The sequence below is a fragment of the Anomaloglossus baeobatrachus genome, chromosome 8 (assembly GCF_048569485.1).
Source record: "Anomaloglossus baeobatrachus isolate aAnoBae1 chromosome 8, aAnoBae1.hap1, whole genome shotgun sequence".
In the NCBI taxonomy this organism is placed as follows: domain Eukaryota; kingdom Metazoa; phylum Chordata; class Amphibia; order Anura; family Aromobatidae; genus Anomaloglossus; species Anomaloglossus baeobatrachus.
In genome coordinates, this window is record NC_134360.1 from 43,343,494 (window position 1) to 43,359,453 (window position 15,960).

General features: G+C 49.5%; 1 protein-coding gene across 1 annotated transcript in view; it reads left to right on the top strand.

Moving 5' to 3' along the window:
- PLXNA1 (plexin A1) overlaps window positions 1-15,960 on the top strand; it is a 376,265-nt gene that overhangs the window by 300,355 nt on the left and 59,950 nt on the right. The window contains 4 exon segments of the mRNA XM_075321522.1: window positions 7,795-7,946; window positions 8,944-9,064; window positions 10,914-11,050; window positions 14,923-15,090. Coding sequence (XP_075177637.1) covers window positions 7,795-7,946; window positions 8,944-9,064; window positions 10,914-11,050; window positions 14,923-15,090 — 578 coding nt within the window.

Genomic DNA, 15,960 nt, shown 5'->3' on the forward strand with positions numbered 1-15,960 from the left:
TATGTACAAGAATATAACTACTATAATACTACCCCTATGTACAAGAATATAATTACTATAATACTGCACCTATGTACAAGAATATAACTACTATAATACTGCTTCTATGTACAAGAATATAACTACTATACTTCTGCCCCCTATGTACAAGAATATAACTACTATAATGCTGCTCCTATGTACAAGAATATAACTACTATAATACTGCCCCTTATGTACAAGAATATAACTACTATAATACTGCCCCTATGTACAAGAATATAACTACTATAATACTGCCCCATGTACAAGAATATAACTACTATAATACTGCCCCTATGTACAAGAATATAACTACTATAATACTGTCCACTATGCACAAGAATATAACTACTATAATACTGCCCCATGTACAAGAATATAACTACTATAATACTGTCCCTATGTACAAGAATATAACTACTATCATACTGCCCCATGTACAAGAATATAACTACTATAATACTGCCCCCTATATACAAGAATATAACTACTATAATACTGCCCCCTATATACAAGAATATAACTACTATAATACTGCTCCTATGTACAAGAATATAACTACTATAATACTGCTCCCTATGTACAAGAATATAACTACTATAATACTGCTCTCCATGGTGTGTGGATGTCTGCACTTATGTGTGTGTATATAGTGTATGTATAGTATATTTATAGTATGGGGTGTTATGGTTGTAGATAGACATTAGTAGTCATTTCTTGCGGCGTCTTCCATGTTTCTTTGGATTTTCTCGGGTTCTCTTTGAGCTCCTCTCCTTGTGTGTGTGGTCAGTGCTGATAAATTGAATTTATTCTAATCCGGTCCCTATAATGGGCACATATGGGAATTGCTGACCCGGGCAGCCTTGGCCCCTCTGTAATATTTCTAAGGGATGAATCAGACGGGAACGAAATGAGACTCCGAGCAAAGATCTCTAGTTTTGCCTCACACGGCTGAGATCAATGGCTGCCTCCTTCCTGTGATCCTCTGCCTTCACCTCTCGCTTCTGCATATCTTACGCTGAAGACGTGGTGTTTTTTTTTTTTTAGAAGAGATGTTTGTTGTTTTATTTAAAAGTTCCCCTGTGAAACCAATTAAGGGAGAAGCGGGTAGAAGGATGGGGGAGGGGGCGCGAAGCACTGCAGAAGAACATGGCTGCAATACAGGTGGTAGGTGCCGAGGAGCGAGGCCTCCACCTATGTTCACTGCAGAAAAATGGGGCCAAGTGGCTTGTTTCTACCACTGGGGACCACGGAGAATGATAATCTGGTGTCCACGTATTCCAGTGACCTCTTATGAAGCGAGATTCTTTCCTGTACAAGCAGCGTCAATTCTTAAAGGGCAAGAACAAGGGTTAATAAGGCAACGATTGGGATTCATGCTCTGTGTCCGGGATCGGCCTCATGTCAGCAAGAGAGAAAAGGAAAAGTAGCTTGGCCAAAGTCACTCCTATTAATCACTCTGGATGGAGGACCCCTTTAACATAACTGCCAACATTTCTCAGGAAACTTAAGGTCTTCCCAGAACCCCATTCTCCCGGGAATGCCCCCAACCCACCCCAAAACATCCACTTTTGGGGTGGGTATTACATCAACTCCGCCACATTCCTGTACAGGCCTTCTGGAAACGTTGAAAACTATGTTTTGGTCAAAGAGGAAAAAACGTGTATTGACCTACGCTGCCGTCAAGAAGATGTAGAAGTACTGGAACCAGAATAAAACCGCGGAAGAACCACACTTGCTGCTGACTAATGTAGATCCAATACACCGGATAATGTGTGAGAAGTGGTTTATTTTTACGCGTTTCGTAGTGAAACCCAACTTCTTCAGGATCCCCATCGATTGGTTAATTTTTGATCTCTTCTGTTTTTTGGGTAAGACCCTATTAACTTGTCTACCCACATTAATCAAGGAGATGTAGTCAAGAGGTTTAAACAGAGCTGTTCATTGAGTCTACGCGTTTCGCAGTTTCCAACTTCTTCACTGGACTTTAAACAGATCTTCAAGAAATCCACCGATTGGTTAATTCTTGATCTCTTCTTTGTTTTTTGTTTTTTTTACTAAGACCCTATTGTGCTTGTCTAACCACAATAGTAAAGTAGATGTAGTCATGTAGTTTAAAAAGAGCGGCTTATGGAGTCTCCGCGTTTCACAATCTCCGACTTCTTCATCAGGATTTTAAACAGTTCTTCAGGAAATCCACCAGTTGGTTAATTCTTGATCTCTTCTTTCTCTTTGGGTAAGACCCTATTGGCTTGTCTATCCACAGTAATCAAGCGATTTAAAAAGAGCTGTTCATTGAGTCCACGCATTTTGCAGTCTCAACTTCATCAAAACTTTAAACAGATCTTCAGGAAATCCACCGATTGGTTAATTATTGATCTCAGCTCTGTTTTTTGAGTAAGACCCCATTGCGCTTGTCTTTCCACAGTAGTCATGCAGTTTAAAAAGAGCTGTTCGTTGAGTCTACGCGTTTCACAGTCTCCAACTTTTTCATCAGGACTTTAAACAGATCTTCAGGAAAATCACAGATTGGTTAATTTTTTCTCTTTTCTGTTTTTTGGGTAAGACCCTATTGACTTGTCTGTCCACATTAGTCAATGAGATGGAGTTAATAGGTTTAAAAAGAGCTGTACATTAAGTCTACGCATTCCGCAGTCTCTGACTGCATCAGGACTTTAAACAGATCTTCAGGAAATCCACCGATTGGTTAATTATTGATCTCTGCTCTGTCTTTTGAGTAAGACCCCATTGCGCTGGTCTATCCACAATAGTCATGCGGTTTAAAAAGAGCTGTTTATGCAGTCTATGCGTTTCGCAGTCTCCAACTTCATCATCAGGATATTAAACAGATCTTCAGGAAATCCGATTGGTTAATTCTTGATCTCTTCTTTCTCTTTCGGGTAAGACCCTATTGACTTGTCTTTCCACAGTAGTCAAGGAGCTGTATTCATGCAATTTAAAAAGAGTCTACACATTTGTAGTCTCCGATTTCTTCATCAGGACCCCATTGCGCTTGTCTATCCACAGTAGTCCTGCAATTTAAAAAGAGCTGTTCATTGAGTCTACGCGTTTCACAGTCTCCAACTTCTTCATCAGGACTTTAAACAGATCTTCAGGAAAATCACAGATTGGTTAATTGTTGATCTCTTCTCTGTTTTTTTGGGTTAGACCCTATTGTGCTTGTCTATCCACAGTAGTCAAGGAGATGTAGTCAAGTGGTTTAAAAAGAGCTGCTCATTGAGTCCATGCGTTTCGCAGTCTCCAACTTCTTCATCAGAACTTTAAACAGATCTTCAGGAAATTCACTGATTTGGTTAATTCTTAATCATGCGGTTTAAAAAAAAAAGCTGAGTCTACGCGTTTCGCAGTCTCCGATTTCTTCATCAGGACTTCAAACATATCTTCAGGGAATCCACCAATTGGTTAATTCTTGATCTCCTCTCAGTTTTTTGGGTAAGACCCTATATTGTCTATCCACAGTAGTCAAGAAGATATAAAAGTATAAAAAGAGCTGTTCATTGAGTCTACACGTTATGCAGTCTCCCAACAGATCTGCTTTAAAGTACTGATGAATTCGTAGCCTGCGAAACGCGTAGACTCAAACAGCTCTTTTTATACCACATGACTGTATCTCATCTACATTTTTCCCCTGTGACCAAACATTTGACTCATGGAGCTGCAGAAGCCTTTTCTTTCACCCCAAGGTAAGTATATAGGACAGCTCCTCTACCTGTATACCCAGGTAGGACCCGTTGCGCTTTTTCAGGAGGTGGTCAAATGAACGTCAATCCCATAGTCATTGCCGCACACATGCATGCAGGAGATTAACAGTACCAACTGAAACTGGTCATACATGCAAGAGACAAGCGTTGCGACAGCGCCCCCTGATGACCAGAGATATAGATTTGTATGTGGGACAACGAGGAGCAGGAAGGAGAGCAGCTCCGATTCGCCCCGTAATGACCACTTTATGATGGTTTCCCGCAGACGGCCGACGGACTCTGCAAAAGTTAAAAATAAAATAAAGGCTAAAGTGAACGTAATTAAAGATGGCCGCTCATAAATCGCCCCGTCCTCCTTCCCGCTCCCAACGGCAAATCGGTAACGAGAGCCATAATTCCACAGAATGAGATTGTGCAGCCGGCGCAGGGAGACATTAATTCCATTTAGTGCCCGCAGGTGTGTGACGAGTGATGGGCCGCTCTGGAGGCAGGCAAAATCTGGTGTGAAATTGCCCGTAATTAGCTTGTTATTGGTGTTGCCGGGCCACCTCCCCTCCGCTCATCAGTCATAATGCTGCCTTTGTCACACCGCACCTGTCCGCCTTATTGGAAATAATCGTACTAAATGTGTCTCATCAGACCGCCGAGAATCCCCTCCCCCGCCCACGAGAGGCTCGCAGAGGACGAGGGTCTGCCGTGTATGTGTCACCGCTTACACGGATGAAAACAGGGAACAATAGAGCGCAATCTACTGTAAAGCGGCTGCTCATGTCACTGTACAGGGTCGGAGCCCCTCCTGGGCCAGTTTTCCCTGCAGGGGTTTTACTGTTCAGATGGTGTCCTCGCTCTCACTCTACGGGTGCCCTTCTCTAGGTCTGTAGCGTGTTAATGGCCCTTTAAGTCGCCATATGCTGCTGAGCTATCTGTGATAGAAGTGGTGACATTATGTGTCCTTGTATAGTGCAGCTATTATGTGCCCCGTATATGAGAGATCTGGTGAATTCCAGCGAAAAAGGGCACCAATAAATCCCTTACATACCGTGTTTCCCCGAAAATAAGACAGGGTCTTATATTATTTTTTGCTCTTGGCTTATTTTCAGGGGACGTCTTATATTTTCCCTTGAAGAACAATCCACATTTATTCTTGAACAAAAAATCAACATTTATTTCAATCTAATCCTGTCCTCACATTCTGGAACATCAGCATTTTGCATTATCCTATTACTGGGTCAGATGCACATTTTCTTATCTGATCTGCTATACTCATGGTACAGTCCTATAGTGGTGGGTACAGCCATATTTACAAAGGGTTAAATTACCTGCTTAAATGTATTATTCTCTATGTACTGCTAAGTTTACCCCCAAAATAAAGCAGACACCCCCTAATAGAATCGCACTTACCAGACCCCAAACAATTAGAATTGGCAAGTAAATGGGCTCTCACATACAAATCTGCGTCACCATCAGGTCCCCCTGTGTTCTACAGCTGTTGGCTCCCCCTGGTGACTGGAAGCAGTATCACTCGCGAGGAATGATATAGGTACCCGATCTGTGTGTGAGAGCTGCAGTGCAATACAGGTGGAACGGTAAGGAACCTGAGAGCCACGCAGATCGCTGTGTGAAAGACTATCCACCATCGGCACTTGCCAACTGTAATTGTTTGGAGTCTGGTGAGTGCGATTATGTTGAGGAGGGGTAGTGTCTGCTTTATTTTGGGGGTGTCTGCTTCCTTTGCTGAAGAGTCCTACTGTATTCTTTAACTTTTTTAGCTGCTGGAACATTTCCTTGTGGGACCACAACAAGGGATTACATTGGCAGTAGGGCGTACATTGGCAGTAGGGCTTACATTGGCAGTAGGGCTTACATTGGCAGTAGGGCGTACATTGGCAGTAGGGCGTACATTGGCAGTAGGGCTTACATTGGCAGTACGGCTTACATTGGCAGTAGGGCATACATTGGCATTAGGGCGTACATTGGCAGTAGGGCGTACATTGGCAGTAGGGCGTACATTGGCAGTAGGGCTTACATTGGCAGTAGGGCGTACATTGGCAATAGGGCGTACATTGGCAGTAGGGCGTACATTGGCAGTAGGGCGTACATTGGCAGTAGGGCGTACATTGGCAGTAGGGCGTACATTGGCAGTAGGGCGTACATTGGCAGTAGGGCGTACATTGGCAGTAGGGCGTACATTGGCAGTAGGCTTACATTGTCAATGGGGCTGGCGTTTGCGGTAGGGCGGGCGTTTGCGGTAGGGCGGGCGTTTGCGGTAGGGCGGGCGTTTGCGGTAGGGCGGGCGTTTGCGGTAGGGCGGACGTTTGCGGTAGTTCGGCCGTTTGCGGTAGGGCGGCCGTTTGCGGTAGGGCGGCCGTTTGCGGTAGGGCGGCCGTTTGCGGTAGGGCGGCCGTTTGCGGTAGGGCGGCCGTTTGCGGTAGGGCCTAGATTTGGGGTAACGCCTAGATTTGGGGTAACGCCTAGGTTTGGGGTAGGGCCTAGGTTTGGGGTAGGGCCTAGGTTTGGGGTAGGGCCTAGGTTTGGGGTAGGACCTAGGTTTGGGGTAGGGCCTAGGTTTGGGGTAGGGCCTAGGTTTGGGGTAGGGCCTAGGTTTGGGGTAGGGCCTATTTTTGGGGTAGGGCCTAGGTTTGGGGTAGCGCCTAGGTTTGGGGTAGGGCCTAGGTTTGGGGTAGGGCCTAGGTTTGGGGTAGGGCCTAGGTTTGGGGTAGGGCCTAGGTTTGGGGTAGGGCCTAGGTTTGGGGTAGGGCCTAGGTTTGGGGTAGGGCCTAGGTTTGGGGTAGGGCCTAGGTTTGGGGTAGGGCCTAGGTTTGGGGTAGGGCCTAGGTTTGGGGTAACGCCTAGGTTTGGGGGTAACGCCTAGGTTTGGGGTAGGGCCTAGGTTTGGGGTAGGGCCTATTTTTGGGGTAGGGCCTAGGTTTGGGGTAGGGCCTAGGTTTCGGGTAGCGCGTAGGTTTGGAGTTAATTTGGAGTTGGGCGCATATAGTATTTTAAGCATACTTAAAAAAAAAAAAGTTCAAAAAAATCCTACTAGGCCTCATTTCCGGGAAAACAAGGTAGAGATATAATTGTGTTTTTCTTTGATGCAGTGAACATACTTGTATAAACAGCTACTTTTTTGCTGACATACTTAAAGATGTGCATCCCCAAAAGTAGCTTTAAAATAAAATGATATATTCATGTAACTGATGTAACACTGTATTTTTCCGCTGGCATTCACCATCTATAAAATGAGAACATATGTATCTACCAAAGAGTACAGCGACTGCGTTTATGCGGTACTTATGGACGCCATACTACTGCTATATAGCTGCAACAAAGCCCACTTTCTTTTGATGGGACCCTGACCACCAAACTTGCATCTCACCGGCCAAAAGCTTCAAATTGCAGCCTCACACTTCTCGTCTGTCCTCTATCCCCTCCGGTCCTGTTCTGGTGGTTGGCACATTTTGCTGGTGATGAAATATTCATGGACCCGCGTGGGTTAGTGTCTTTCGGTCTCGCAGTTTTTCTCGGGCTTAACGACTCCATTTCACTTTTGCTGTTCAAACCCAACAGGGATGTGTGTAGTTTTACAAAGAGCCCCCCGCCTGCCTACATTAACGTACCAAACACAGAAGCCTGCGGTAAGAAAGGGCCGCACAGCGGGACCATGACTGCTTCATAGCCGCCTCTGCGCGGTAACAAAGGCCGCTCGCTCCTGAGCACAATAATCCGGGACGCGCTGTCACTTCCCATCTCGGGTTCAGAAAGGAACACTCATCAGCAGCACCTGAGGAAGCACTTACCTTAATTAACACCGGGGTAGGGGCTGGTATCGTGACTGCCGTCCGCGGCTTGTCACTCCGCAGTATCCTGGAAACGCTGGTGCTTGTAGTCCCGCCACGGAATTGTGTGAACAGAAAGAAAAGGGCAAAAACTATTAATATCATCAAAAAGTTTCAAAAACTTCAGAATTCCTTACAATCCGACAGATTTTAATTGTGAAATCTAATATTTGGGGTCAATTTTAGTCCTAAAAAGTGTCTGATGTATTTTTTAGCTTACTCCGGAGACCGGACCAAGACAAGGGGGGACGCGGCTGACCATCACCGGAGAGAACCTGGGCCTGAGATTCGAGGACATCCGCTTTGGGGTTCGGGTCGGCCAAGTCATGTGTGTCCCATTGGAGAGCGAATACATCAGCGCCGAGCAGTAAGTCACCCAAAAATTCATTTTTACAGCTTTCATTTTCAGGTTTTTACCATGAACCATTGCCAGTTGCCAATAAGACTCCATACTCAGCCGTTCTCCTTATAGAGTGTTTGTGACGGTCGGAAAGTGTGGGACTGGGGCTACCATGCTGTCCCTTACACTAGGGGTCCATAGGTTACTCCTAATGGTGGAGATGCCTGAGACCCCTGCCTGGCTAAGCTCCTGACCAGAACTGATCTTATTTCCCTCCCTCCTAGCAGGGAAAGAAGAGCGGGAGACGTGGAAACAGATAAAAACAGACAGGAAAAACAAAACACTGCAAACACACAGGAACCAACGATGAGACACTCAGGAGAAAAGCAAGAGCAGGAAGGTAGCAACAAAAAAACAACAACATGAGTTAACTCCACAACAAGTACTACCACCACCAGTTAGTCTGGATCTCAACACCTCACCAGACCAGCTAATATAAAGTATAGCTGGCACTAATGGAAATGTCCAGCCAACATATATAGTAGGGGAGCAGGTTTCATTGGTCCCTCACTACATGTGATCAGAGATGACTCACAAGCAGACCAGTAGAGATTAACTCTTGCTAGCCTGCCTATGAACTACCAATCTGTTGGTTGACGCCTGAGTCAGCTTGGGCTGATTACAGACCTCAGAGAAGTTATCAGGCGGAGTGTAATAATCAGTAGTCTGAACAGATCCTGCTGCCACCTTGACAGTTGGCAAAGTTAGTAAAAACCTCCCTGTGACAGTGATGGTGTTGAGATCCAGACTAACTGGTGGTTGTTGTACTTGTTGTCGTGTGCGGTTGTGGCGTTAACCATTGTTTGTTTTTTTTTTTTGTTGCTCCCTTCCTGCTCTTGCTTTTCTCCTAAGTGTCTCATTGTTGGGGCTGTATCATTAGCCCCCCCTAGCTGTAACCAACTGATAACAGAGAACAAGAGATTACACGCAGCCTTGACCTGCTATTATGTCTCCCACTTTGTAGGATCGTTTGTGAGATTGGAGAAGCTAAAATAATGCCGCCCCGCGATGTCACTGTTGAGGTCTGCATAAGAGACTGCTCTAAGGAGTACATGACGACTGCACCTAGATCCTTCTCTTTTGTGGTAAGTCACCGGCTGCACCCAGACCCCTGAATTCTGACCTCCAGCCAATGATTGCATATGTAATGGCACCTATAAACACTATTTATTCAAGACAATTAACTTATTTAAAGAGGTTTTCTCAAGTTTTAAAGTTATCCCCTATCCACGGGATAGAGCATATCCTTCCAATCACTGGGTGACCGACCGCCGTGACCCCCACTGATCCCAGGAATTGGAGCTCTGAAGAGCCCCAGCTAAAGGGAGTGGAGGTCAATCATGCACACGATCGCTCCTTTTGTTCTTAATGGGAGTATTGGAGATTGCTGAAGTCAGCGCTCAGCTGATCTTTGGCGCGTCTATTAGTATAAATCGCGCTGTAGTGTGCATGATCAACCTCTGCTGCAATGGCTCTTCACATTCTCTGGATCTGTGGAGGCCATGGCAGTCAGACCCCCAGTGATCGGAAGGTTAGCCCCCGTCCTGTACGGATAGGGGATAACTTTAAAGAACTATTTTGGGGAGATAAAAAATTATTCTAATGGCCATGCCTTCATAAATTCTAAAGATAACCTCCATAGTGCTGATTCCTATCCTCATAGTAGCAGAGTGTGATGCTGCAGTTGCTCCTTGGTGCTCCCCCTCCCTTCTGGGACGTTATGTCACAAATCAGGGGGCATGGCCTACTTTTGGTTTCAAGTAGCTGCTTGATTAAATTAAATCTCGGTGTATATATATTACACTACTTATCCTGTGCTGATCCTGAGTGACATCCTGCATTATACTCTAGAGCTGCACTCACTATTCTGCCAGTGCAGTCACTGTGTATATACATTACCTTACTTATCCTGTACTAATCCTAAGTTACATTGTGTATTATACGCCAGAGCTGCACTCACTATTCTGCTGGTGGAGTCACTGTGTATATACATTACCTTACTTATCCTGTACTAATCCTAAGTTACATTGTGTATTATACGCCAGAGCTGCACTCACTATTCTGCTGGTGCAGTCACTGTATACTTACATTACATTACTGATCCTGTACTGATCCTGAGTTACATCCTGCATTATACTCCAGAGCTGCACTCACTATTCTGCTGGTGCAGTCACTGTGTACATACATTACATTACTTATCCTATACTAATCCTGAGTTACATCCTGCATTATACTCCAGATCTGCACTCACTATTCTGCTGGTGCAGTCACTGTGTACATACATTACATTACTTATCCTATACTAATCCTGAGTTACATCCTGCATTATACTCCAGATCTGCACTCACTATTCTGCTGGTGCAGTCACTGTGTACATCCATTACATTACTTATCCTGCACTGACCCTGAGTTACATCCTGTATTATACTCCAGAGCTGCACTCACTATTCTGCTGGTGCAGTCACTGTGTACTTACATTACATTACTGATCCTGTACTGATCCTGAGTTACATCCTGCATTATACTCCAGAGCTGCACTCACTATTCTGCTGGTGCAGTCACTGTGTACATACATTACATTACTTATCCTGCACTGATCCTGAGTTACATCCTGCATTATACTCCAGAGCTGCACTCACTATTCTGCTGGTGCAGTCACTGTGTACATACATTACATTACTGATCCTGTACTGATCCTGAGTTACATCCTGTATAATACTCCAGAGCTGCACTCGCTATTCTGCTGGTGCAGTCACTGTGCACATACATTGCATTACTGATCCTGAGTTATATTCTGTATTATACTCCAGAGCTGCATTCACTGTTCTGCTGGTACAGTCCCTGTGTTAAAAGTAGTGATGCCTCAGACTCTCCTGTGTATTAACGTTGTGAATACTGTGTAAAGTTTAATAACTACTATGATTCTGATTTTAGAGCCCACACTTTTATCGTGTGACCCCCGCCCGTGGCCCTTTGTCCGGTGGTACGTGGATAACCATAGAGGGAAGTAACTTAAACGCCGGCAGCAATGTGTCTGTAGATATCGGAAGACGGCCCTGCGCCTTTTCATGGTATGTATGTGAAAGTCTGGGATATCTGAGTGTAGACATGACACCAACCATGGACAACGCTGACACCTTTCACCCCTCACTTTTGACCTCACAGCTGAGGGTTTGCTCCAGTGTTTCCAGTCTCATCATTGTTCTTTGTTGATTTGTATCAATATATGTAAAATGTACAAGGACGGGAGGTTTGTGCTGCCACCGATGATCTTCTCTGAGAGCCACCTCCTGTCGTCTCTCCAAGTCTCCTTGATCCCAAAGGCTTTTCTGCAGTTTGCGTATCGGCGGTGTGCAGAGCGAGCCGCAGAGCGACACGTGTCCACCGGAGGATGCGCCGCGCTGCATAAAACCGATGAGAATCATCAGGAGAGCATTTAGATGGCAGCACATTGTGACGGGGAGACGTGGGTTTAAGTGTGTGCCCCAGGCTGCTCCTCTCCCGCGCCGCCGCTTCCTCTGCCCGCGCCTCGCTGCCATAGGAAGTGCATAATTTCTAGATTACGAATGATAATAGAGCGGGTCTTTAAATATTTTCCTGTGGTAATTGCTGGTTATCAGCGCTAATAGCTGCTGTTTGCAGGGTGACGGCGAGTTCTAGTGCAGCAAAAGCTTTTTATATTCTGGCTGCTGCGTTACACATCTGCTGCCGAGGAAGACGGAGCCATATGACGCCAGCGCTGCTGCTGCCCGAGCTGTGCTGCCCTCATCCCTGCTCCCACGTGCTGCTGCTGCTGCCCTCATCCCTGCTCCCACGTGCTGCTGCTGCTGCCCTCATCCCTGCTCCCACGTGCTGCTGCTGCTGCCCTCATCCCTGCTCCCACGTGCTGCCCGAGTTGTGCTGCCCACATCCCTGCTCCCACGTGCTGCCCGAGCTGTGCTGCCCTCATCCCTGCTCCCACATGCTGATGCTGCCCTCATCCCTGCTCCCACGTGCTGTGCTGCCCTCATCCCCGCTCCCACGTGCTGTGCTGCCCTCATCCCCGCTCCCACGTGCTGCCCGAGCTGTGCTGCCCTCATCCCTGCTCCCACATGCTGATGCTGCCCTCATCCCTGCTCCCACGTGCTGTGCTGCCCTCATCCCTGCTCCCACGTGCTGTGCTGCCCTCATCCCTGCTCCCACGTGCTGTGCTGCCCTCATCCCTGCTCCCACGTGCTGTGCTGCCCTCATCCCCGCTCCCACGTGCTGTGCTGCCCTCATCCCCGCTCCCACGTGCTGCCCGAGCTGTGCTGCCCACATCCCTGCTCCCACGTGCTGCCCGAGCTGTGCTGCCCTCATCCCTGCTCCCACATGCTGATGCTGCCCTCATCCCTGCTCCCACGTGCTGTGCTGCCCTCATCCCTGCTCCCACGTGCTGCCCGAGCTGTGCTGCCCTCATCCCTGCTCCCACATGCTGCCCAAGCTATGCTGACCTCATCCCGGCTCCCACGCGCTGTGCTGCCCTCATCCCTGCTCCCACGTGCTGCTGCTGCCCTCATCGCTGCTCCCACGTGCTGTGCTGCCCTCATCCCTGCTCCCACGTGCTGTGCTGCCCTCATCCCTGCTCCCACGTGCTGCCCTGCCCTCATCCCTGCTCCCACGTGCTGCCCAAGCTATGCTGACCTCATCCCGGCTCCCACGTGCTGCTGCTGCCCTCATCCCTGCTCCCACGTGCTGCTGCTGCCCTCATCGCTGCTCCCACGTGCTGCTGCTGCCCTCATCGCTGCTCCCACGTGCTGCTGCTGCCCTCATCGCTGCTCCCACATGCTGCCCGAGCTGTGCTGCCCTCATCGCTGCTCCCACGTGCTGCTCGAGCTGTGCTGCCCTCATCCCTGCTCCCACGTGCTGCCCGAGCTGTGCTGCCCGAGCTGTGCTGCCCTCATCGCTGCTCCCACGTGCTGCCCAAGCTGTGCTGCCCTCATCCCTGCTCCCACGTGCTGCCCGAGCTGTGCAGCCCTCATCCCTGCTCCCACGTGCTGCCCGAGCTGTGCTGCCCTCATCGCTGCTCCCACGTGCTGTCCAAGCTGTGCTAACCTCATCCCTGCTCCCAAGTGCTGCCCGAGCTGTGGTGCCCTCATCCCTGCTCCCACGTGCTGCCCGAGCTGTGGTGCCCTCATCCCTGCTCCCACGTGCTGCCCGAGCTGTGCTGCCCTCATCGCTGCTCCCACGTGCTGCCCGAGCTGTGCTGCCCTCATCGTTGCTCCCACGTGCTGCCCGAGCTGTGCTAACCTCATCCCTGCTTCCACGTGCTGCCCGAGCTGTGCTGCCCTCATCCCTGCTTCCACGTGCTGCCCGAGCTGTGTTGCCCTCATCCCTGCTCCCACGTGCTGCCCGAGCTGTGCTGCCCTCATCCCTGCTCCCACGTGCTGCCCTCATCCCTGCTCCCACGTGCTGCCCTCATCCCTGCTCCCATGTGCTGCCCTCATCCCTGCTCCCACGTGCTGCCCTCATCCCTGCTCCCACGTGCTGCTCGTGCTGTGCTGCCCTCATCCCTGCTCCCACGTGCTGCCCTCATCCCTGCTCCCACGTGCTGCCCGAGCTGTGCAGCCCTCATCCCTGCTCCTACGTTCTGCCCGAGCTGTGCTGCCCTCATCCCTGCTCCCACGTGCTGCCCGAGCTGTGCAGCCCTCATCCCTGCTCCTACGTGCTGCCCGAGCTGTGTGTGTTGCCCTCATCCCTGCTCCCAGATGCTGCCCGAGCTGTGCTGCCCTCATCCCTGCTCCTACGTGCTGCCCGAGCTGTGTTGCCCTCATCCCTGCTCCCACGTGCTGCCCGAGCTGTGTTGCCCTCATCCCTGCTCCAACGTGCTGCCCGAGCTGTGCTAACCTCATCCCTGCTCCTACGTGCTGCCCGAGCTGTGCAGCCCTCATCCCTGCTCCCACATGCTGCCCGAGCTGTGCTGCCCTCATCCCTGCTCCCACGTGCTGCCCGAGCTGTGCAGCCCTCATCCCTGCTCCTACGTGCTGCCCGAGCTGTGTTGCCCTCATCCCTGCTCCCAGATGCTGCCCGAGCTGTGTTGCCCTCATCCCTGCTCCTACGTGCTGCCCGAGCTGTGTTGCCCTCATCCCTGCTCCCACGTGCTGCCCGAGCTGTGTTGCCCTCATCCCTGCTCCCACGTGCTGCCCGAGCTGTGTTGCCCTCATCCCTGCTCCCAGATGCTGCCCGAGCTGTGTTGCCCTCATCCCTGCTCCCACGTGCTGCCCGAGCTGTGCAGCCCTCATCCCTGCTCCTACGTGCTGCCCGAGCTGTGTTGCCCTCATCCCTGCTCCCAGATGCTGCCCGAGCTGTGTTGCCCTCATCCCTGCTCCCACGTGCTGCCCGAGCTGTGTTGCCCTCATCCCTGCTCCCACATGCTGCCCGAGCTGTGTTGCCCTCATCCCTGCTCCCACGTGCTGCCCGAGCTGTGCAGCCCTCATCCCTGCTCCTACGTGCTGCCCGAGCTGTGTTGCCCTCATCCCTGCTCCCAGATGCTGCCCGAGCTGTGTTGCCCTCATCCCTGCTCCTACGTGCTGCCCGAGCTGTGTTGCCCTCATCCCTGCTCCCACGTGCTGCCCGAGCTGTGTTGCCCTCATCCCTGCTCCCACGTGCTGCCCGAGCTGTGTTGCCCTCATCCCTGCTCCCACGTGCTGCCCGAGCTGTGTTGCCCTCATCCCTGCTCCCACGTGCTGCCCGAGCTGTGTTGCCCTCATCCCTGCTCCCACGTGCTGCCCATAGATCCCGGGGGGGGTTAAGTTAAGGAAGAGAGCAGCAGTGTTCATGCTGGGAGTTGTAGCTTGGCACTAGATCTCCTTTATAAAGTCACATATAACCGTAACCGCGCTCACCAAGGACCATTTATTAGGGACCAAGTCGTCATTTGCTTTTGGACTGATGGCAGCTGAATGTCTCCTCTTTCCATCTTTAGGAGAACCGCCAAGGAAATCCGCTGTAAAACACCCCAGGGGCAGAACCCGACGAGCACAGAGATCGAGATTCACATCAACCGAGCTGTGCTGCACAACCCGACGGTCAAATACAACTACACCGAGGACCCTACCGTGCAGAAGATTGAGCCGGAGTGGAGCATCACCAGGTAATGTCCCCATTTTATCAGGTAGTAGTCCTCCAGGTAATATCCCCCTGCTGTCAGGTATTAGTCTTCCAGGTAATATCCCCATGCTGTCAGGTATCAGTCCTCCAGGTAATATCCCCCCGCTGTCAGGTAGTAGTCCTTAAGGTGATATCCCCCCACTGTCAGGTAGTAGTTCTCCAGGTAATATCCACCTGCGATCAGGTAGCAGTCCTCCAGAAAATATTCCCCCCTTCCCCGCTGTAGTAGTCCTCTAAATAATGTGCCCCCTCTCTTATCAGGTAATAGTCTTCCAGGTAATATCCCCCTGTTATCAGGTACTAGTTCTCCAGGTAATGTCCCCCCACTTTCTGGTAATAGTCTTCTTGGTAATATCCCCCTGTCATTCGGTAGTAAAAAAAAAATATTCCCTTGCTGTCAGGTAGTAATCTTTCAGGTTTTATCCCACGCTGTCAGGTAGTACTCCTTCAGGAAATATTCCCTTGCTGTCAGGTAGTAGTGCTTTAGGTAATGTTCCCCCATTGTGAAGTAGTAGTCCTCCAGGTAATGTCTCTCTGCTGTCAGGTAGTAGTCCTCCAGGTAATGTCTCTCTGCTGTCAGGTAGTAGTCCTCCAGGTAATGTTCCTCTGCTGTCAGGTAGTAGTCCTCAAGGTAATGTCTCTCTGCTGTCAGGTAGTAGTCCTCCAGGTAATATCCCTCTGCTGTCAGGTAGTAGTCCTTCAGGTTATATTCCCCTGTTGTCAGGTAGTAGCCCTCCAAGTAATGTCCCTCTGCTGTCAGGTAGTAGTCCTCCAAGTAATGTCCCTCTGTTGTCAGGTAGTAGTCCTCCAGGTAATGTCTCTCTGCTATCAGGTAGTAGTTCTCCAGGTAATG